At 38.7% G+C, this 23,865-nt stretch overlaps 1 protein-coding gene across 1 annotated transcript in view; it reads left to right on the top strand.

Annotated features, from left to right (window-relative positions):
• Positions 1–23,865, top strand: part of LOC126416390 (lipase 3-like) — a 229,200-nt gene that overhangs the window by 189,038 nt on the left and 16,297 nt on the right. Inside the window, exons 8-9 of the mRNA XM_050084079.1 lie at positions 3,299–3,383; positions 15,766–15,908. Of these exons, the coding sequence (XP_049940036.1) occupies positions 3,299–3,383; positions 15,766–15,908 (228 nt within the window). The remainder of the gene's footprint in view (positions 1–3,298; positions 3,384–15,765; positions 15,909–23,865) is intronic.

Genomic DNA, 23,865 nt, shown 5'->3' with positions numbered 1-23,865 from the left:
GACTTGAATACAACACAAGTGCCAATGCGACCACAAGGCTTAGGCAAGAAAACTAGTGGACTTGATTAGCTTGAATGAGAGCAACTACACCATTATCTTGCAATTCTTTCAGTTCGCTCGCTACTTTGTCTCTTAAGGCATTTGGAACGGGGCGGGCCCGAAAAAATTTAGGCTGTGCATTGTCTTCCAATGTAACATGCGCTAAAAAGTTATTAGCTTTCCCCATTCCTTCGGAAAATAGTCCAGGAAATTCTTTAAGCAAGCTAGCTGCATTGGCTTTCGGATCAAAAGTCGATATCGAACGTACATTGTCTTGGATGCTATGACCAAACCAATCAGAGGCATCTAAACCAAAAATGCTCTCATCGTCTCTTGATGTCATTATCGTAAAATTCACTGTCGTAGTGTGAGATTTCTAAATGGCAGACAAACTAAAATGTCCAAGCGCTGGAATTTCCTGTCCGTTGTAAGCAGTGAGGTGCTTGCTAGATTTAGAAAGCCGTGGTGAGCCGGACTGTTCGTACATGGCACGGCTTAGCAAAGTTACTGAGGCACCTGTGTCTAACTCAAAGTTCACACGACGACCTGCAATGCGTAATGATACAAATAGTTTGTTAGAACGTCATTGTACAGCACTAGGGCGAGAAGGAGGTATAACTTTAATCATACTTTTGTCAGAACCTACTGCAGATTTGGAAAACACAACGTTCACTGCATGTGCACTAGCGTGTTTTTTTTCTGGGAGCGGCCAAAATTGGCGTTTTTGTGTCGTTGCAAACAAACTACTTGGAGATGGCCTTTTTTTTCCACAGATGCAACACGTTACGTTACGTGATGGGCAATGTTGTCTTTTATGGCGAGCAAAACATCTAGGGCAAGACTTCACTAATTTCACCGGCTTGTTTACATCCTTACGAGGCTGTCATCACGGATGTGTACGCTGCTTGGGGCGGTCGTGAGCTAGGAGTGACTCGACCCGACAAATTGGGACCTGGTCAAACTCATCGGCCACTATGGTACCCGAGTCATATTGCTCTAAGATTTGCAACGTTTGAGAAAATGAAGGATCAGAGTACTTAAGGATCTGTTTCCGTGTGCTGCTATCGGGGACATTGGATGTTATAACATCTCGAATCGCGAGGTCACAGTTATTATGATTTATTTACCGCATGGAAATACACATGCAGTTTCCAGCGATATTTACACAATACAAAAGAAATATTTATACATAACAAAAGGAATGTACAGGAGTTATGGTCACTAATTATATCACAAACTGATATCCAGAGAGTCTTTCCAATCCAGTGCTGTTGGTGAGGCGTTGATTATGTCGTTCCAGCCTCCAGTAAGACATCTATTGGAACATTCCTCTACAATGTGTTCAACATTGTTCTGTTGCTCCACAGTCTCACATCGGGGAGTCTGAGAGTCCCAATATGTACGTGAAGGACTTAGTTCTTCAATGTCCACATCGGATTCTGTTGAGCACACACCAGGTTCTTCTAGGTAGTTGGAAGCCTGATATACATGTAGGGTCTTCGACGCCACGGCGGAGTATGCTGGTGTCGTTTTCCCATTTTTCCTTCCACACATCTTCAGTCTTGAATGGTTCGGGTTCTCGAACTGTCCAGAATGGTTTTCTTGATTTGAGATCCGTGCAGGGTGGATTGAGCAGTATTTCCTGGGCGGGTAGCCCTTGGGAAAGCTTTACGTCATTAATCTTTTCCCATATGTGGGCCGCTGCCTATTGTCGTCTCAAATGTGGTGGAGTGATGTTACTGAGAGCAGACAGCCAAGGTAGGGGGGTTGATCTCACGGTGCCCGTTACAATTCTCATTGTGTCATTCAGCTGAAAGTCAACCTTACTGGTATGCACACTCCTGTACCAGACAGGTGTGCAATATTCAGCCACAGGATATACGAGGTCACAGTTAAAGTTGCCACAACTACACTTAAATTTACACTTCCTAGTCATGTCCCTTAATTCTGTATACCACTGACAGTACATCAATTCCGGCTTTTTCTGCGGACGGAAAAGCTGATATCTGGCTGTAGCTACGTGAACTTTCTGGTCTTAGTACTTTGTTAATGCAGCGATTACTTCGTCATAACTTAGTTCGTCGGGAGACGCAGCTGGGAAAAGTTTTTTTAGTAGCCTCAACACTGGGGGGCCCTGCCATCGAAAGAAAGTATTATAGCTTTGCAATATCTTGAACACGATGAGCCGCACAATAAGCTTGGAACCGTGTCAGGTATTCGTGCCATTCCTCTTGTGTGTCATTAACTTGCCAGTACGTAGGTATCCTGGGCTGCGGCACTCGTTGGTCGTGTCGGTCAGTCGGCTATGCGGCCGCCGTTGCTTGTGCAGCCAGAAATTGTTGTACCGTTGTCAGCAAGGAAGCAAATGGTTGGGTCTGAAAGTCAAAAGCTCGTGTAAGATCCATAACATTGGTCGTCTGTGGCTGAGGGGCGGGGGCAGGGAGCGGAAGGCGCGTGGTAGCCATGGATTTCACAAATAAGTTATAGCAAAAAAGCAAGCAAGCAAAGCCCCTGAGAAGAGAAATTTGATTAGTTCTGCTGCTCCCCTCCTGGAATACATGCAAGAACTCAACAACAAATTTGCAGTCAGAAACCACTGCAATCTGAAAGACAAGAGAAACAAGCAAAATATTCTGAATTATACTCGTCGCCATCTTTTATGGCATTTCGTTGTCTATTGTAAGCTTGTACCAAGGGAAGCAAGCAGAGCATGTTGATTGGTGGCTGGTATCCTGTTTCTATAACACAAACTAAACGCCTATATTAACTGTATTCTTAATTCTTAAACAAAGAGATACTTAACTTTAAGTTTCCATGAGCTGTGGTACAAGCTCTCTTCTATATAGTCCATGTAGCCTCACTGCTGCTGAAGCAGAGGTTCGCCACGTTCACCCTAATGTTGCTATGTGCTTGCTGTCTGTCTGCTAAACTGTCTGCAGTTCCATCTCAATAACACGGTGGAAGTCCACGGCGTACAGTCACGAACTAACTGGTGTAACTGGCTCGAACTAACTGGCTAAACTAACTGGCTAAAACTGGCCCTCCAGTTCGCAACGGCGATCCTAAATACTCGCGGCTGAGACGGGGTTAGCGGCACTTCTTGTCATTGGCTTCTATCGGTACTCTCGTAAACTCTATGCCGCTAGGTGCGCTGCCGCCACCGTACGCCAGCCCATCCTCCCTTCTATTTCCCCTCTTATGTGTGCATGAAGTGTGTGTACATTGGATACAATGACTGACAACTCACGGTACATTTCAGAACCGGCTGCCCGCGATCGCTGCGCACGCCTCCTGTGGCATGCCCACCACCACAGTCGCCCACTACCTCCAGAACATCAGGGCCAGTAAGTACCGCATTCTGCAGCAACATTATCCCATCCTTCCCTATTACTAATTTGTTCTTCTTGTGCCGATGTGGTTGATGTAGTAAGATAGCATTGTCTGGAATGGTTCAAACATGCTATGTGATGTTTTTCCGGGGCCTACACTATTTGATAACTGATAAGGGACAGAGATATTACTGGACAGGAGGAACTACAGGCAATAACAGATGGCATGAAACACAATCCATACATAACAAACGTGGACTTTCACGCTTATAACGATAAATGGCACAGATTTCACCACATGGTAAAGCAAGATAACAGACATAAATAACGTTCATCTATATCACAGGTCAGACTCCCAACACAAAGGTTTGTATCGGACTCTGAGTAACGCATATGCTCTCCTTGGGCACTAATGCACGTTACACAGTTGTTACTCTTACTTGAGTAGTACTTCGGGTGTATTGCCCTAGTCCTCTTTCCAGGCGATTTTCAGTTCTTGCACGGTTTGGAGAGGGAGCGTTCCTCGATAAATACGTCTGCCAAGAGCGTTCCAGACATGCCGTATAGGGTTTAAGTCCGGAAATATGCAGGCCATTCCACACGTTCAATATCTTCACAGTCCAACACGTCATTGTCCTGTCTGGGCGGGCCTTGTCTTCCATAAACAGATGGACACGATTCAGAATACTTCCTCTATAGTACCGTTGCGCTGCAACAGTACCTCACGCAAAGATATACATCAGTGTTGACCCATTGTGAATAATACCGCTCCACAGCATAGCTCCTAGGTCATACCGACGATGTTCATGAACCTTCTGTGGTCTGCAACGTATTCCCAGCTTTATCGGCACTAACTGGTGTCAAGAATCACTTTCCACAATGAAGTGGGATTCGTGGGAGTGCATCACTCTGGACCATTGTTGCTGAGCCCAACCAACAAGCTCCCTACAATAATGAACTCTTTCTCAATGATGGCATGACTGAAGTGGAATTCATGTAACAGGCTTCCAAGCATACAAACCAGCCTGCTTTAATTTCCACAAAACGGTTTTGGCACAGACATGTGTACTGGTAGCAGTTGTAAGGTTTGCAGCAATATCCCTAGGAATGTGATTTCTGCTCCTATTCGCCAGTAGGGATACTTGTCGACTGCCTTGCAGTGTAGTGGTCTGCCTGCAACAACCAGCATGCTATCGCACACCATTTTCACCTTCTGCAGGCATTTTGAATCACAAGGTGACACTATCAATTCCAAAAAACGAAATTCACGTTTTGTGTAATAAATAAAAACTTAATAAATATTTTCTGTACAAATAAGTTCTGTCAAACATCTTCTATCTATTCAAATGACTGACATTTTCATCTACATTTCAGCCACAAACATTTTAATTTTTTAAAGAAATAAAATTTTTTACGTAATAAATAATAGCAAAACAAAATGTATGCCAAAAATCAGCTATTTTGAATACATACAAAACTATTTTAAAGAAATCATGGATTGAGTTACATATATTTTGAATATTATTGTAAAGAAAATGGTTCTTCAAATTTAACTAGACAAGATCTCTTTGAATGTATTGATTTTTAACAGGAAAGAAATGAAGAAGAGAGTACTAGGATATAAAAATATAAAATAATCTCGATCAATTTGTAAAACAACAAATTTAAAGAATTATTCAAAACTTAATATAGAAAAATTAATCGATCCTGTTCCAAAACTGGTCGGCAATATTAATGATAACGAATTCAATCAAAAAGCTTTGAAAGAACTTCCTGAAATCTGTAAAGCAAAAAATTTAAAATATTATTCTGAACTTCACAAACAACATGTAATCCCTCTTATTGAAAAATCTGGGACAGTATAAATAATAATGACAACAAATTGAATAAAAAATTCTCAGAAGATCTTCATAAAACCTGCAAAATGAAGTAATTAAAAAATTATTCTAAACTTAATAAACAACAATTGATCGATCATATCAGTACCACTCAGATTAATATTAATAATATCAATAATGAGAATTATTTTCAAAAACTTCTACCTGATAAATATCAAGAAGTTAAACAAAAAACTTCCTGAAAAATTTTTCAGGTTACAATTTTCTAGATGCTTACGATTTTTTAAATCACTTAAATGAACTAATAGAAAAGTCCAGCTTTTAAATTAGGGTAATAACATCTGAAATTAATCATGTTGATAATACTGTTGATCCACAATAATTTTTAATCAAATAAAATAGAAGTAATCACTAAATTTATGAATATTTTAATAATAAAACGATTAAAGCTAACATAAAATTTTATTGTGATTTAAAAGACAAGATGAATGAAAACAATTTCATTTTAAAACATGTAATAAAGTTCTATTATGAAAAATCAACACGAAAACTATTAACAGAAATTGAGGAAATGCAATGAAGAAAATCTAGATGCTATTTATTTCATGTAGATAATTTATATTTAAGTGATAATAGCAAAAAACAATTTCTGGTTGTTCTTATATAGGTTTACCAAAAGAATCTAAAGATAAAGGAGCTGTAATTAATATAAAAAATACATATCAAAAATTTTCTTTATTCAATAAAATCAGTTTTACGTGACATTAATCATGATGGAGCAAGACTTAGTAAATATAGAAATATTGGATTATAATCACATGAAATATTTGTAAAAGGGAAAATTAATTTTCCTGTTCACTTAACAGACACTCCAAAATTAGAAATGAAGTCAAATATTTTAATTAATGTTCACACTTATCATGAAAAATTTATTGTATATCCTCATAAGCATACAAAAAATAAAAAGAAAAACTTTAATTCTAGAAGAAACTTCAATTGTAGAAGAAAATTATTTTCATTATTGTTGGATAAATACTCTCGATTAATTAGTTCAAAATCACCTAAAAATGGAGATCAAATTTATCCTTGCAATGGATGTTTGTGATTTTTTTTCGCAAGAACAATGAAACAATCTTTAAAACTGTGTAAAACGCATAAAAAACTAAAATAGATATGCCACAAAATGTAAAAAAATTAAATTTACAAATTACATGTACCTTTTTCTAATCTATGCTGATTTCGAAGATCTTTCATAGGATGTTAACACTAGTCAGTCAGGTTCTCAAAAAGCTTATATTAATTAATATCAGAAAGAATTACCTATCTCATTCAGCTATTATTCTGAATATTATAGCAATAATTATAAGAAACATGTAACATATACTGGTAAAAAGCAGTGAAAAAATTCGTTGAAATGTTAAAACAGGAAATAGCTGAAATATGTTTTCAAATATTCCAATAATAATGACAAATGAAGAGAAAATAAATTTCACAAATTAATTTTTTCTTTGTGTAAAGTAAATTACTAAAACAGAGAAAAATGTAAGACATCATGGCCATTTAACAGGAAAATATTGAGGAAGTGCTCATAAAGATCCAAATCTTAATTATCAAAGTCCAAATTTTATTCTGTTTTATATTCATAATTTAGCAAATTGCAATGTTCATTTGTTTGTCAATTAATTAGCAATTGGTGATCAAGTTATTAATCCTATTCAAAATAATGAACAACAATATATTTCTTTTAGTAAAGAGGTTGAAGATGGATTAACATTAACATTTTTAGGTATGATTAAATTTTTACTTACAAGTATTGATAAATTATCTTCTACTCTCACAAAAGAACAATTACAAGAAACAGCAAAACATTTTATACATGAACAATTTATTTAACGATTTATCTTTATGAATATATGAAATGTGAAGAAAAATTACAAGAAACAAAACTACCTAATAAAGAGTTCTTTCTGGTTTAGGCTTAATAAACTGCAAAAGGTGTTGGAAAAAGTTCAATATTAAAAATTTAGGCAAAGCCACAAAACTATGTACTAAATCTGATGTTTTAACACTAGCAGATACTTTTGAAAATTGTAGAGATACATTTATAAACTCGATCCATTTTTGTCTTTCACAACACCTGGCATGTTTTGGGATTCTATGTTAGGGATGAAAAAAAATTAATTAGATTTATTTCACAATCATGATATGTTTTTATTTCTTGAAAAACAATTCGAGGTGGAATTTCTCAAAGTAATTCATGATAGCTAAACTAAATAATTAATTTATGAAAAATTATGAACCAGGAAAACAATCACATTGCGTGGAATATTTGGATGCAAATACTTTATATGGTTTATCTCTTTTAAGAGAATTGAATGGATAGATTAAAAATATTTCAGTTCTGGAAAACTTAAAATATTAAATGATGGTAAATATGGTTTCAATTTCATTAGATGATTTCGAATATCCAAAAAAACTATGGGAATTAGTCAAAGATTTATCATTGGCATCAGAAGGGGGAAATAAATTACTAAAAAGATTAAGTTACATGAAAAAACATGATTTCATCATTGATATCTTAAACAGTGACTAAATCTTGGTTTAAGATTTAGAAAAATACGTATAATATTATAACTTTAAAAATCAGATTGATTGAAAAAAATTTTGATTTTAACACAGACATGAAAAAATGGTGCAGCTAACGAATTTGAAACAGCTTACTGTATATTTATGAGTAATGAGGTATTTGGAAAAACAACAGAAATATCAGAAATAGAAAAGATAGTAAAATAATAACTGATCAAGAAAATATACGAAATATGTTTTAAAACTAAATTATGAATATACTACCATATTTTCAGGAAATGTAATTGCAGTCCACATGAAAAAATAATAGAATGTAATGACCAATTTACATTCAAATGAGTATTCAATTATTTCGATAATATAAAACTACGATTTCCGTTACTATGTAATTTAACGGAAATATGACGATAATATTTATTTGTGTTATATGGATACAGATTAATTTCTTTATGACATAAAAAACTGAAGATTTATACATGTAAAAGGTATGAAATCTATGATAAACATACTTGGCATGAGTGATTATTCAAAAGATAGTATTTATGAAAGTCTATAAGTAAAAAAGAAAGTTTTAGGAAAACTGTAAGACGAAAACTATCTAAATGTTATGTAACGATACATTACATTAAGATTGAAAAAGTATACCTAGAAGGTAGGAGATCAATAATATAAAAAAATTAAACATTTATAAAACCTGTGCAAAACCTAATTGTTTATGATGATTTAATTGTTGAATTATTGTTAAATTCCTATAAATAATATTAATCATAAGAATACATTTGTTTTGCAACTTTACTATTTTCTTCAATAGCTTTCAAAATGTTATCACCCAATCCTATGACTCCTTGTTTGTCTTGTTCAGTTACATTTATATTGGGTTGATTTTCTTCATTAAATTTTTAATACTTTGTTCTTGGTTGTTTTTTCTATTTCTTAAATTCTTCCTTTAATTGTTCTTTTACTTTTGTATTTCTTCTAGCTTTTTTAACAAACACTGGATCAATTTTGAAAACATTGACTAAGGATAAAAAACAGTCATAATTTTTATTTTATATTCAATGATTCTATTCATTGTTTATGTTCAGGAATTATTTTTAGTGTTTATGTTCATCATTTATTTTCAACATTTATGTTCATTGTGAATGTTTAATTATTACATACAACACATTTATTTAACATTTTCATTTTAGGATTAAAAAATTATTAATCTTTTCTTTGTAGTCAACATTATTAAATTTTCTTCTCATATCTATTGCTATAATACTAAACTCATCTTTATTCCAATATCACCAACATATTTCTTTAAAACCATGAAATTTTAAGTTGGCACTAACAAATTCATGACAAATATGATGAAATTAGTGTCATGTTGTCTGAAAATATTTAAACACTTAAGATTACCTCTAAATATTTGTTTTGCTGAATTTGAATAAGTCATATTACCTTATGTCTAGCAGTATTAAAATATTCTCTAACTATATCGTCAGAAACTACAACCGAATTACTTTCAATAGAATTAGGTAAAAGTATAACATGTTTAATTTTTTATTTTTTTGGGTTTATTGTTTTAGTTCCCAATCTGTCATTTATTTACATAAATTTTATTAATATAAATGAGTTGATCATTTCAACTGAGTGATAATTCATTTGTTCTTAAGAAACATAACTATTCCAATAAGATAAACTTTTTAACTCCAAATATTACAACAAAAAAATTAGATTATACATTAACAAAGAAATTGTAGATATTCGTTTTGGTGAAATATAATTCGAAAAATTTGGCAAATTTATTCAATTTAAAAAACTTAATACACACATCAGAGTAGATAAAAGTTTAATAAAGTAATAAAAGTAATAGAAAGTAATGTTCTATTATTTATGGCTAAGGAATATTGTATTCGTCAAATTTTCAGATTTAAAAATCGAATTATTGACGCCACTGGAAAAACAATTGCTAATAATGTTCCTAAAATTATTGCAGTAGAATTAATAAATATTAATTTTAAACTAGCTGATGCAACGATTGTTAACCATAATGATTATTTTTGTATAGAATCTAGTATTTTTTCTTCATTTAAACCAAATACTGAACTTGGAGGACCAATAATTTATTTACAAGATAACCCCATAAATATCCTAATTTTTGATATCATTGAAAATTTAATAATCACTATAACTGATGAAAATCACAATTTGATTGGCTTCAATGGTGCTTGTGTTACTGTAATTGAAGAATGAATTTAAAATTTATTCATTAATAAATCATTAACAGAAGTGAAGGTTATCAATTTTACTCATTTCTATTAATAAAAATTTAATTTAAATCTTCCTAACAAAGAAACAGTAATTAATATTAATATTAGTGAATTTTGTATTCGTATGAATTCTTCTCAACATTATAGGACATTTGATGTTATTTATAGTGATGGACCACATCTTTCAGCATTGGTAAATCAAATATTAAACTACATACTAAAAATGTGTAATGATTCTTTGATGTCATTACAGTTAATGTATATAACATCTTACCTAGAAAAGAACATCCATTTTTGGTTCAGCAACTCTTATTATATTACCTTCATCTCTATCAAATGATTTAACTATAAGGAACAATATTCTTAATAATGATAAAATTAAAAACAACCAAATAAGTATTTCATCCATTGGAATTTTTTGGTGGATTTTTAATGATTTTAAAGAAATTATTTGGAAACGAGTTTAAATAATAATATTCACTTGGAGTTCAAGAAAAGATGTAGAAGTATCTGTTCTTCTATAGACTATTGCTAATGAAAATAGAACAGTTTCAAAAGATGGCTAAAACTGTTGTAAAAGTATGGAAATTCTGGTTTCTGTTGTTAAAGGTGAGCCAGAAAAATCACTTGAACTAGAACAAGAAAGACTGAAAAACCCAAAAATTCAATTTTCTGATTTTGAACTACAAACAATTGGAATTTGTGGATTAAATTAAAAAAACAAATGTAGAACTAGATATTACAAATTATTATAATACCTATAAATTTGATATACCTTACTTTATTTTCGTTATTTTCTAAACTAATCCAAACAAAAGTTCTTTATTCACTAACATTAAATTACAAAATATCTACATAAAGATGGAATAAATGAAAATTTTCCTCAAGAGTTATGAAATGTTTACATTTCCTTTTGAAGTATTTCTTGGAAGTGAAAGAAAATAATAACCGAAAAATTGAGTTATCAAACATTTCAAAATATTAAAATTTCGGTTTAAAAAAATTTAAAATACGATTATTTTCCATATAAATAAAATCAAAACATGAGTGGTATTGTTGAAAATCTAGTAACTGAATTTAACAGTTATAGTAATGGTTGTACAGAAGTGTTCGCTAAATTAACAGAACTGAAAAAAACAAATCTTGCAACAATTCTAAATCCAACATTTGGATGACTAAATATGGTGAAAAAATTTTTTTGCTTTTAGATGTTAAATATAAAATGACTCTTCCAGGTTTTTACTCTAAAATCTTTTCAGAAAATGAAGATAAATTGCAGAAAATTTCTGAACATAATTTTTTTATTGATTTAAAAAGCAAAATAAAGATACATCAGTTCATGTTATTAAATTGGATTAAATTTTAGAATTTTTGTATTTTCAAATTTTTTAAATTTTATATTTTTATTGGATTAATTTATTTTTAATCAGATGAAAATTTCGTTCATCAGTATTGATAAATTTTTAAATTATGGAATAAACAAAATTAAAATCTTGTTTTTAATTCTGAGATTTTTTTAAAATATGCTCTTTGTGCCAGGAATGACATACATATACTACTGTCGCGACATGGTATGTTGCAGTAACTGATTCCATAAAAACTTCAAACGGTGCTCTGTGAACTGTCAACTACATTTACTTTTATTACAATTAGTTGGGTGGTCTTTTGGTTCTTCAATAGCAACTGAATGTTGTATCTTAGCAACTATTATTTGTTCCTTAGCAGTTGTCAAGCAGTGTACCTCATCGACAACAGTATGACATATAATGACATAAATATAATGTTGTGATTTGTAAGGCACTGGGATGTGCCTGACTGATCTTCCATGGTCCACATTGCTATGGAAATGTGGGCTAGTGTGCAACCCTGCTGTAGCTCAGGTGATTAGATGTAATGAGGGCAGTGGGGTTTTCGCACCCTTATACTATGTTTCGATAAAACAGGCTGATTCTACTAAATTGTTCACCTCAAATATTTCTGGCAGCGTGTGAGATACTGCAAATCTGTTTTCAAACCGGTGAATTGTGTAAAGTCCCCAGCAAATGATGTATATTCTCTTTTCACTGCTACATTAATTACACATTCTTATATGTAAGCATAGTAATTTTGGTTTTTAGTATTTTAGTTCGAAAAATGACAAATTCGACACCATTGTACTCTTCCATATCTGGCTACCAGATTCAGAGTAATTCTAATATTAAGGACTTAGTATTTATGACCTTCCCTGCCTTAGGTTTGATATGCTGCTTCCATTTTGTGTATCCTTTAATCAGATATTTAATCCATTTTATTAAGCTATCTTTGCTTGATAATATACTTGAACTTTTTGACCATTTGTGTTTTACCAACGTCTTTTACCAAAATCTCGTGTATTTCTACAACGAAAAATTTTTATTTTCTCTGCAGACATTCTCGAAAGTGGACTATTGGTAATAACTGTGTTGTCCTCTACAAGAATACCTCGTTGAAGCAGTGTTTACATATTACGTAAGGGGCAATGAAAAAGTTTCCACTCAATGTCCGTTAAGTCCCAAATCGGCATATCAATCAGGCAGAGTTGCCGTGATTATTGAGACAATTCTCCCACCGACACACCAGGTTGAAGATCCCAATTTGATGAAACAGCACGTCATGTTACATGATGATGTCTGTAATTTCCTGCTGCACAGCCTTATCCGATTGAAATCGTCGACCTTTCAAGGCCCTTATAAGGAATGGTCGGTGTGATAATTGCATTTTGAGAGGTGAGGAATATAGACTATAGGGAGGGTGCCTGAGTGTCTCCCACTTCAGTCGGCGTAACGGATAAGCCTGGTCTATGAGATCGACTAGGGTGTTGTGTCGAATCACGACCAGCGTGGAACTTTGCGCAACATTCCACAGCTGTGATTTTCGTGGAAGTCTACCAGGGTTTGTCTTTCGGCCGCCATGAAAAGAATAACAGCACGTTGGTCCTGTTTGGGCGCATTTGGTAACATCGTCGCTGTTGTTCACGTTTCCATATGTACCGTACATACATTGTAAAGACACGAATATTGCCTACATGTCGGGGCTTATATACCGGCATCGGAGTTGCGCTACGTTTCATATTCGCTGCAGCAACACCCTCCAATGGATATCTTATCATCGCCCCTTACACATATGTACAGAGTTATACATTGTATATTCACCAATCTGTCCTGTGTTGAACGCTAGTATTCTACAATCAGTACAAGATGTCACTTAATTTATGTGTAGCACTGTTGCCTAAAAAAATTAATAAATTATATGAATGCATGGTGTCTGTTGTTTTTCGGATATGTCTGAAAGAACAGAGAGCATGCAGAACCCGTAGCTGTGAAATGTACACTCCTGGAAATGGAAAAAAGAACACATTGACACCGGTGTGTCAGACCCACCATACTTGCTCCGGACACTGCGAGAGGGCTGTACAAGCAATGATCACACGCACGGCACAGCGGACACACCAGGAACCGCGGTGTTGGCCGTCGAATGGCGCTAGCTGCGCAGCATTTGTGCACCGCCGCCGTCAGTGTCAGCCAGTTTCCCGTGGCATACGGAGCTCCATCGCAGTCTTTAACACTGGTAGCATGCCGCGACAGCGTGGACGTGAACCGTATGTGCAGTTGACGGACTTTGAGCGAGGGCGTATAGTGGGCATGCGGGAGGCCGGGTGGACGTACCGCCGAATTGCTCAACACGTGGGGCGTGAGGTCTCCACAGTACATCGATGTTGTCGCCAGTGGTCGGCGGAAGGTGCACGTGCCCGTCGACCTGGAACCGGACCGCAGCGACACACGGATGCACGCCAAGACCGTAGGATCCTACGCAGTGCCGTAGGGGACCGCGCCGCCACTTCCCAGCAAATTAGGGACACTGTTGCTCCTGGGGTATCGGCGAGGACCATTCGCAACCGTCTCCATGAAGCTGGGCTACGGTCCCGCACACCGTTAGGCCGTCTTCCGCTCACGCCCCAACATCGTGCAGCCCGCCTCCAGTGGTGTCGCGACAGGCGTGAATGGAGGGACGAATGGAGACGTGCCGTCTTCAGCGATGAGAGTCGCTTCTGCCTTGGTGCCAATGATGGTCGTATGCGTGTTTGGCGCCGTGCAGGTGAGCGCCACAATCAGGACTGCATACGACCGAGGCACACAGGGCCAACACCCGGCATCATGGTGTGGGGAGCGATCTCCTACACTGGCCGTACACCACTGGTGATCGTCGAGGGGACACTGAATAGTGCATGGTACATCCAAACCGTCATCGAACCCATCGTTCTACCATTCCTAGACCGGCAAGGGAACTTGCTGTTCCAACAGGACAATGCACGTCCGCATGTATCCCGTGCCACCCAACGTGTTCTAGAAGGTGTAAGTCAACTACCCTGGCCAGCAAGATCTCCGGATCTGTACCCCATTGAGCATGTTTGGGACTGGATGAAGCGTCGTCTCACGCGGTCTGCACGTCCAGCACGAACGCTGGTCCAACTGAGGCGCCAGGTGGAAATGGCATGGCAAGCCGTTCCACAGGACTACATCCAGCATCTCTACGATCGTCTCCATGGGAGAATAGCGGCCTGCATTGCTGCGAAAGGTGGATATACACTGTACTAGTGCCGACATTGTGCATGCTCTGTTGCCTGTGTCTATGTGCCTGTGGTTCTGTCAGTGTGATCATGTGATGTATCTGACCCCAGGAATGTGTCAATAAAGTTTCCCCTTCCTGGGACAATGAATTCACGGTGTTCTTATTTCAATTTCCAGGAGTGTATTATGTAAACTGAGGGTGGAGGCGGGAGAAAGGACAAGGAAGAGAAGGTATTGTTGATATTAGCAGCATCAGGACTTTGTATGGCGTCAGAGGCGACAAGCAAAAATGTGTACCAGACCAGGATTCGAACCTTTGGTTTCCTGCTTACTAGGTAATAAAGTTAACCATTGCACCACCTGGACACAGCGTATACGCCCATTGCTTGGTCTGTCCCAGCATGTCTCTCGAACGACCCACTTTCTTACCTAACGCCACCTATCTGCAGTCCCTGTCCGCTTCCCCATGCCCGCTGCTCAGAGATTCCGGTAGGAGGTCGGACATAACAGTGCATCCCCACTGAATGTTGTGGATCCATTGTACATCGAAGTGAATCATACTCAGTGCGGTTACGTCCGACCTCCTGCCGGAATCTCTAGCAGCAGGCATCGAGGACATTGACAGGGTCTACTGACAGGTTTCGCTAGGTGGCAACAGGTGTCGGCCGAGAGACGTGTCGAGATAGTCCACGCAGCTGCCATAAACACTGTGTCCGGAGTGGCGCAGTGGTTACCGCAATTGCCTAGTAACCAGGGGATCCCGGGTTTCAGTACCAGTGCGGTACATATTTTCTGTCGTCACTACTGATGCCCCACAAAGCCCTGATGCAGCTGATGCCAATAACACCTTCCCTTTCATTAGCTCCCCCTCCTCCTTCAATTTAAACAACGAAAAACACACACAGTTTGTGTGTACGTACAACGGATGTAGTTAACCACCTGATAGAGGATGACAAAGGAGGTCCATTGTACACGCAGTGAAGTTGAACCGCATTTGTTTATCTGTTTATTTGTGCGGCTACTGACGTTCGTGTCCTCGCAATGGCTTGTCCCGCTGCGCGTCTCCTTACACATACGCACAGTACTCGTAACGCAGGTGGAATGACACAGTGTCCCTTTTGTCGGTGCCCAGAGCGCCTGCAGGCGTTCGACTTTGGCCAGGAGGAGAACCTCAGCAAGTACGGCAGCGAGCGGCCGCCGGCCTACCACGTCGTCAACTCGACGCTGCCTACCGCCTTCTTCCTTGGGACGCGCGACCGGCTGGTCTCCTTTGAGGTACGCAGTTCACTGTTGCCAGTAATACCACTTTCATTATTATGGTCAAGTGAGTTCTACTCACTGATAGCTACAACTAGTTATTTACTTCAGTTACTTGTCGTGGAGACCCTTCAGATACTTCGCCTTGTCAATAAAGACATACCACTGGACTTACTGGAACGAATCAAACTTGATGTAGCACTTGACTGTCTTCTCAATGATAAGACCAAACTGGCAGCCTTGACCTTCCCACAGCATTTCCAATATTTGCCAACTACGTAAGAGCAGTTAATGATCAGCCCCTTTCCCTCTGTCCTCTTACTACTTTATTGCACTTGTGACTGTGCCGAAACAAACTCTTATAGATAGAAGTATAACTAATTACGTGGTAATACTGAAAAGCAATGTCTCCGAATTGTTTATGTGAAAATTCTTGCTACTTTTTAAATCAAACAAACTGTATTGACATTCCACATCTTTATTCTTCATGTCTACATACTTATTTCCCGACATAGGCACCGTGGTGACCAATACATTTCTCCCGACGAGACCAGTTAGTTGGTAACGTCACTGTTGAACGTGTGCCTTTACTGATGGAGCTACAACGTCACCTTTGCTTTCACCGCTTCATCTCTATCAAAGTGAAGGCCTCGAAGCTATTTTTTCAGTTTTGAAAACAAACGAAAAACGGATGAGGTAAAGTCGGGACAGTATGAAATATTATTCATGGCATTGTAAGCTGAAGGAGAGAACCTTCTGTGTGTGGACCTTACGTGGTATCTAGTTCTTTGACCTAATATGCGCTGTGGGCGAATGAGAAAGGACACTTCCCGATTTTGTACTTCTACCCGTTACACTTTCAAAGAACACTATTCAAAGTTTATCAATGATGTTATCCGCATTTGGGAATCGAAATGACTCGATGGTAACAGCGGAAATTTGCGCCGAAACGTGACTCCAACCCGGATCTTTCGCTTGGCGCAAGTGGTTGCCTTAACCGCTTCGGCCACCCAAGCACGCTTCCCATCTGACCAGATTCACAGCCTGTTACACAACACTAGCGTAGCGTCACCTACGCATGAAACCCTCACTCACCATCCAGGATTCCCACAAGAGATAGCGTTTGGCGTGCAGCTTCACTGAGATAATGCCTTCAAATTCGTCTTGTAGTTATGCAGATTTGTATGTTCGGAAAGACAAAAGGACAGACATGATGGTTTCGGTTAAAACCTTAGATCACGATATCTTTTTTCTTTTCTCTTGCAACATCCGATATTGATGAAATAAGCCCATACGTTGCCACAAGGTAGACTTAAGTTACCTGGGAAAACACCATAAAATTCCGCCTCGTTGTTTTGGAGATTAGCGTGTTCGAATAGACAAATACACAGACACCACCGTTTTACAGTTTTGTTGTTAGTATAGTGATGTACGTAGGAAATTAAAAAAATATCGACAAAATTCAAGATGGCGCAATTCCTCCCATTTTGCTTTGTAACAATCGCCCATCCCCCTCCCTCTCCTCGCCTTTAAGCAGAGGGCACCATTTTATAGATCCAATCACAATGTAGCCACAGAGCAGCCATCTTGACCACGTTCAAATGTATCCGACAGGCTGAAATTTTTTGTGCCATTTTCAAAAGCATTTATCCGAAAAATTATGTACAGGATATAACTTGTAATATTACCACATCTAATAATACACTACTGGCCATTAAAATTGCTACACCATGAAGATGACGTGCTACAGACGCGAAATTTAACCGACGGGAAGAAGATGCTGTGATACGCAAATGATTAGCTTTTCAGACCATTCACACAAGGTTGGCGCCGGTGGCGACACCTACAACGTGCTGACATGTGGAAAGTTTCCAACCGACTTCTCATACACAAACAGCAGTTGACCGGCGTTGCCTGGTGAAACGTTGTTGTGATGCCTCGTGTAAGAAGGAGACATGCGTACCATCAAGCTTCCGACTTTGATAAAGGTCGGATTGTAGCCTATCGCCATTGCGGTTTATCGTATCGCGACATTCCTGCTCGCGTTGGTCGAGATCCAATGACTGTTAGCAGAATATGGAATCGGTGGGTTCAGGAGGGTAATACGGAACGCCGTGCTGGATCACAACGGCCTCGTATCACTAGCAGTCGAGATGACAGGCATCTTATCCGCGTGGCTGTAACGGATCGTGCAGCCACGTCTCGATCCCTGAGTCAACAGATGGGGACGTTTGCAAGACAACAACCATCTGAAGGAACAGTTCGACGACGTTTGCAGCAGCATGGACTATCTGCTCGGCGACCACGGCTGCGGTTACCCTTGACGCTGCATCACAGACAGGAGCGCCTGCGATGCTGTACTCAACGACGAACCTGGGTGCACGAATGGCAAAACGTCATTTTTTCGGATGAATCCAGGTTCTGTTTACAGCATCATGATGGTCGCATCCGTGTTTGGTGACATCGCAGTGAACGCACATTGGAAGCGTGTATTCGTCATCGCCATACTGGCGTATCACCCGGCGTGATGGTATGGGCTACCATTAGTTACACGTCTCGGTCACCGCTTGTTCGCATTGACGGCACTCTACACAGTGGACGTTACATTTCAGATGTGTTACGACCCGTGGCTCTATCCTTCATTCGATCCCTGCGAAACTCTACATTTCAGCAGGATAATGCACGACCGCATGTTGCATGTCCTGTACGGGCCTTTCTGGATATGCCCTGGCCAGCACATTCTCCAGATCTCTCACCAACTGAAAACGTCTGGTCAATGGTGGCCGAGCAACTGGCTCGTCACAATACGCCAGTTACTACTCTTGATGAACTGTGGTATCGTGTTGCAGCTGCATGGGCAGCTGTACCTGTACACGCCATCAAAGCTCTGTTTGACTCAATGCCCAGCCGTATCAAGGCCGCTATTACAGCCAGAGGCGGTTGTTCTTAATACTGATTTCTCAGGATCTATGCACCCAAATTTCCGTGAAAATGTAATCACATGTCAGTTCTAGTATAATATATTTGTCCAATGAATACCCATTGATCATCTGCATTTCTTCTTGGTGTAACAATTTTAATGACCAGTAGTGTATTTTACAGACAATTAAAATGAAACAATGTAGACTCGGAGCAGTTGTCTTGAACGTGCCCAATGTAGCCAATAGATCTGAATATTCTGGTATATGTTCTAAAGTGTTATCCAAAAATCACGTAAAACAGCACTTGCGTTCATGCATATGGCTATTTATACACAACAAATGGCGTAATGCTTAACGGTGCATCACATGAAGTATTTCCCACTTTTAAGGTACTCTATGACGCATGTCCAGTGTCGTAAAGCAGACAGGCAGGCGCCAGCTGAGTGAACTTGCTGAGCGAGCGTTTTGTTTGTCACAACGACTCTTGTCTTGCTGGCATCCATTGCGTTCTCTGCTCACCCTGCAGCAAGACACAAATGGGCAAAACTGCTGGCCTAACTTACAGCTTGAAGTCCACTTGTCGACGAGAATCACCAAAGTGAATAACGCTATTATCACTTCAAAATTCGGCAATAATTCGTCTATAAAGCCGATATCAAAGTCAGCCAAATATTACGGTGTCTCTATGCTGGTGTTGCTATGCTTTGAAAATTATACTTAGTAAAATCTAAGACATTGGCTGCATTTGCTGTACATGATGTGTGTCATCTTCTGCTGATAATTCCAAACAGTACTAGTGCTTATTCGTAAATATAAGAAGGAAGGATTGCTATACTTTTAACTGCCCGCTTTCAAAATCGGTCAGAAATTATAATGCCCCTTGCTAGAATATTAACGGTTAACTGGAGTACAAAAAGTTTATCATATTCTGCTGATAATACTAAATCATGCTGAAACACAGTATAAAATATTGTACTGTAACCATCCAGGGTGAATTACCTAAAACGTACGCCGCAAACGTCGCGAAAATAAAAAGTACTATTGATGTGAGGTATTCACAGAATGGTTGGTAGTTAGGGGTTCGTATTGTTAGCCAATAAAGAGATTGTAATAATACTTAGAAACTAGAAACCAGTGCAGAAAATGCAGACAGGCTCTTGGTGTAAGGGGAGTGTAGGAAGAATGCAATTCGTTCTTGTACAGTCTATGTGGCAAGATATCCAATAGACATCAACCGTCTCAGCAAATATTTATCAACCTCTTCAAGCAGTTACGTGAATGTGATAGTGTAATACCTAGAAAACGTAACAGAAGGGAAGAAGCGACGACAGAAGAGGAGGAAATAAATGCTCTTGATGCTGTTGCAGTTGATCCGCACGTTACCTCCCGCGCAATCGCACGAGGAAGTGGCATTATCCATCGGCATAAGTTCCATCCCTGTCACATCTCCCTTCGTCAAGAGCTCCATGAAAACTATTATGAGAATCGTGTTAACTATTGTTCATGGGCATTAAGACAGGATACTCCCGATGTATCAGGAATCATTTTTAGTGATGAAGCACATGTACTAATCATTGCCAGGTAAGGCTCCAAAACATCCACCACTGATCTGTTGACAATCCCCGTTGGCTTCATCAGGCAGAACGTCAGCGTCCATGGAGCGTCAACATGTGGTGCGGGATACTGAATCAGCAGCTCATGTGCCCAACCTTCATAGATGGAACACTGAATGGGCACAAGTATCGTAGCCTCCTAATAGACCATCTTCGGCGGCTGCTAGATGTCGTTCCTCTGCAGACTAGGAGGCACCTGTGCTACCAACGTGATGGCTGTCCAGCCATACCCCACGAAGTACTACAGCAATTCTTCATGAATTGTTTCCAGATCGTTGGATTGGACACAGAAGACCTGTACTTTGGGTGGCCCGTTCCCCAGATTTGACGCCGGTACACTTTTTCCTGTTGGGGAAGGTGACAGACACTGTCTATAAGGACATACCGACTACACCTGATGATATGCAACGATGTATTACTGCAGCCTCCGCTAAAATGCTAGCACGTGTACAGCAGTCGTTCCATACTCGACTGGAAGCATGTATTGCCACAGCCGGTGGTAATTTTGAGCACAACCTGTGATGGTCAATTGATTCGTTGCTAGTCAGAATCTACATGACTAGTGTTTACACTCACGTTACTCTTTAATGTATGGTACCACAGGTGTTGTACAAGTGTCATTGTGGGTACTTTTCAAAATGTGATATCTTCTAAGACTCGCACTAGAATCCAGCAGAGAACACCACTGGCATTCTAATTTACCCTACCTTTAGTATATTAATGTCAATAGGCATGGTTCATTTACAGAAGTGTATGTTTGCACAAAAATACACTTTCTGGGTATTATTAGAATCTGTTTATTGGATAACAACACGAGCCCCTGACTACAGATCCATTCTGTGAAAGCTGCACATCAGTATCATTTTTTATTTCCGCAATACTTACAGTCCAACCTGTAGGTGATTCGCCCTATACATCTTGCCAGAATTTTTATAAATTACAGTTGATCTGCAAACTTTTTGCTCTTACAACTGATCACCGTTTGCTGTGGGGTGTTAGCCATTTGAGAACCTGGACCTACTGGATAGGGTGGTAGTGGGGGGGGGGGGGAGGGGGAGGGAGCAGTGTCAAAGTACTGGTGTGTCAGTTAATAGTGGCCTGTTTTCCAGTGTAAACATATAACAGCTGGTAACAGGTAATGGTAAATGATATAGGACAAATGATAAGTGGTACAAGGGTAATGGGTAATAACTAAACAGGTAGCAGGTAATGGATAATGGGTAATGGGGAAATCTAACCAGATAATGTGTATTAATTGTTTACCATTTACAGTTTTCCATTTACCATTTACCATTTACATTTGCAACTTACCTGTAATTGATTACCTATTTTTTTGCTACCCATTACCTGTTACCCATTTACTTTTTACCATCCACCATTTACCATTCACTGTTAACCATTACACAATGCCCATTACCCATTACCGACTTGTGATTTACTGTGTACTGTTTACTATTATCTGTTACTTGTTAGCTGTTCACCGATTACTCTTTACCATTTACCGTTGCCTGTTTTCAATGGAAAATGACCGCCAGTCGCTGACATCCCCCAGCAGCTGACAAGCATCCCACACCTTATCCAGTAGCTCACAGTCACCCCATATCAAGAGCTAGTAAATCAGAGTTCCCAGGATAACTCTGATTCATAAAAATATGTGGATGGATGATGGTAGTTTCCACTGTATGAGGACATGATTTAGCATTATCAGCAGGGTATGAGAAACGTTTTGGAATGAAAGACAAAGTCAATACCTTACCATCAGTATAACGTTTGGCTGACTTTGAGAGCATAAGAAACTTGCTTTCATACCTATTCAGATATACTATTGTTCAGTGCGGTATAACATTACGATGTCAAGTTGTTTCCACTGTTAAGGCGACATACGCTTTGAACTGAAAGGTGAAGTTAGCATCTTTGCATGAGGTCACTATAATACTTGAACGCCTCTGATATCACTTTTTAGAGACGATTTTTTATCGAATTAAGATATTGAATAACATTGTTTTTTTTCGCAATTCTCGTTGACAAGTGCACTTTAAGCTTAACTTACATCACCATTAGTGCCCATGTGTGTTTTGCAGTGCAGCTTTCATGTCGTACTACACGAAGCCGAGAATCAGATGCCCTGGACTTCAGCAAGACAAGTTAGTTGGAATAAGTAAAACGTTCAGTCAGTGAGTGTTTTCTCAGTGACTCTTGATGAGCATTGTAGAACAGTCCAGAGGCGTAGAATAAACGATTCGAGGCCCTATTGTGGCTTACAACTATGGTACAGAAATCGAACTTTGCATGTACGCAAGTAGAGTATTACAAATTTTTCCATAAATACTTTTGAAAACCACACAGAACGGTTCAGATTGATTACTTTTAAGCAGTTCCATTTGAATGGTCTACTCGAACGTTTCACATATGGAAGAGCCACTTTACTGTCTTTTCTGGATAAATACCTTTGAACATAGTACAAAAATTCAGATCGTTCGAATACATCTGAGCACGACGAAAAAGGCTGCTCTGAGGCTACATTGTGCTAGTTCTTTAGTTTTAATGTTTCATTTTAATATCCGTAAAAGTACTTTAATGTTCAGATATTGCAAGTTACACTGAATACGTAATGTATTTGGTAAATCCATTTGAACAAGATGGGAAAAAAATCAGGACATTTGACTACTTCCGAGAAATGTCAAGATTGCTACATTGTGATTGGGTGTTTCGTTGTACGGGTCTATAAAGTACTTTTAATGTGCAAATATCGAATGTTACACCCTTTAAGCCGGCCGCGGTGGTCTAGCGGTTCTAGGCGCTCAGTCCGGAACCGCGCGACTGCTACGGTCGCAGGTTCGAATCCTGCTTCGGGCATGGATGTGTGTGATGTCCTTAGGTTAGTTAGGTTTAAGTAGTTCTAAGTTGTAGGGGACTGATGACCACAGATGTTAAGTCCCATAGTGCTCAGAGCCATTTGAACCATTTTTTACACCCTTTAAATAATTTTCAGGAAATATGCTTTTGAACACGGTGCAAGAAATTTAGAGCATTCAGATACTTTCGAGCCCAGTCAAGATGGCTTTAGTGAGATTGGCTCTCTCATCCCTGATGATCTGTGGATTACTATGCTCTGACCAGTAGGGGAAGGGGAGGGGGTGGGTAGGTGTTGCAAAGCACAAACGGCCTAGTTCCGTCATCTTGGATCTTTTTAATTTCTCACAATCTTGCATTTTTAAATTTCCTGCCAACGATATATTGAATTTTTAAATTTCCTGCCATCCACCATCCTCATGGACTTAATGCGTACAAAGGCACTGATGATGTCATTGCCCTTGGCATGTAGGTGCAGGCAACCTAATGGACAAAGGCCATAATGACTTAGAGTCAGCGTTGATGCACCGCTAACAGTTTCATTGGAATTCCTCTTAGGGTGATTTACAGCACTTCATGAACAATACC

This window comes from Schistocerca serialis, chromosome 8 (genome assembly GCF_023864345.2).
Source record: "Schistocerca serialis cubense isolate TAMUIC-IGC-003099 chromosome 8, iqSchSeri2.2, whole genome shotgun sequence".
NCBI lineage: Eukaryota > Metazoa > Arthropoda > Insecta > Orthoptera > Acrididae > Schistocerca > Schistocerca serialis.
The sequence above is the reverse complement of the archived record's forward strand: the minus strand, read 5'-3'. Positions and strand labels throughout refer to the sequence as shown.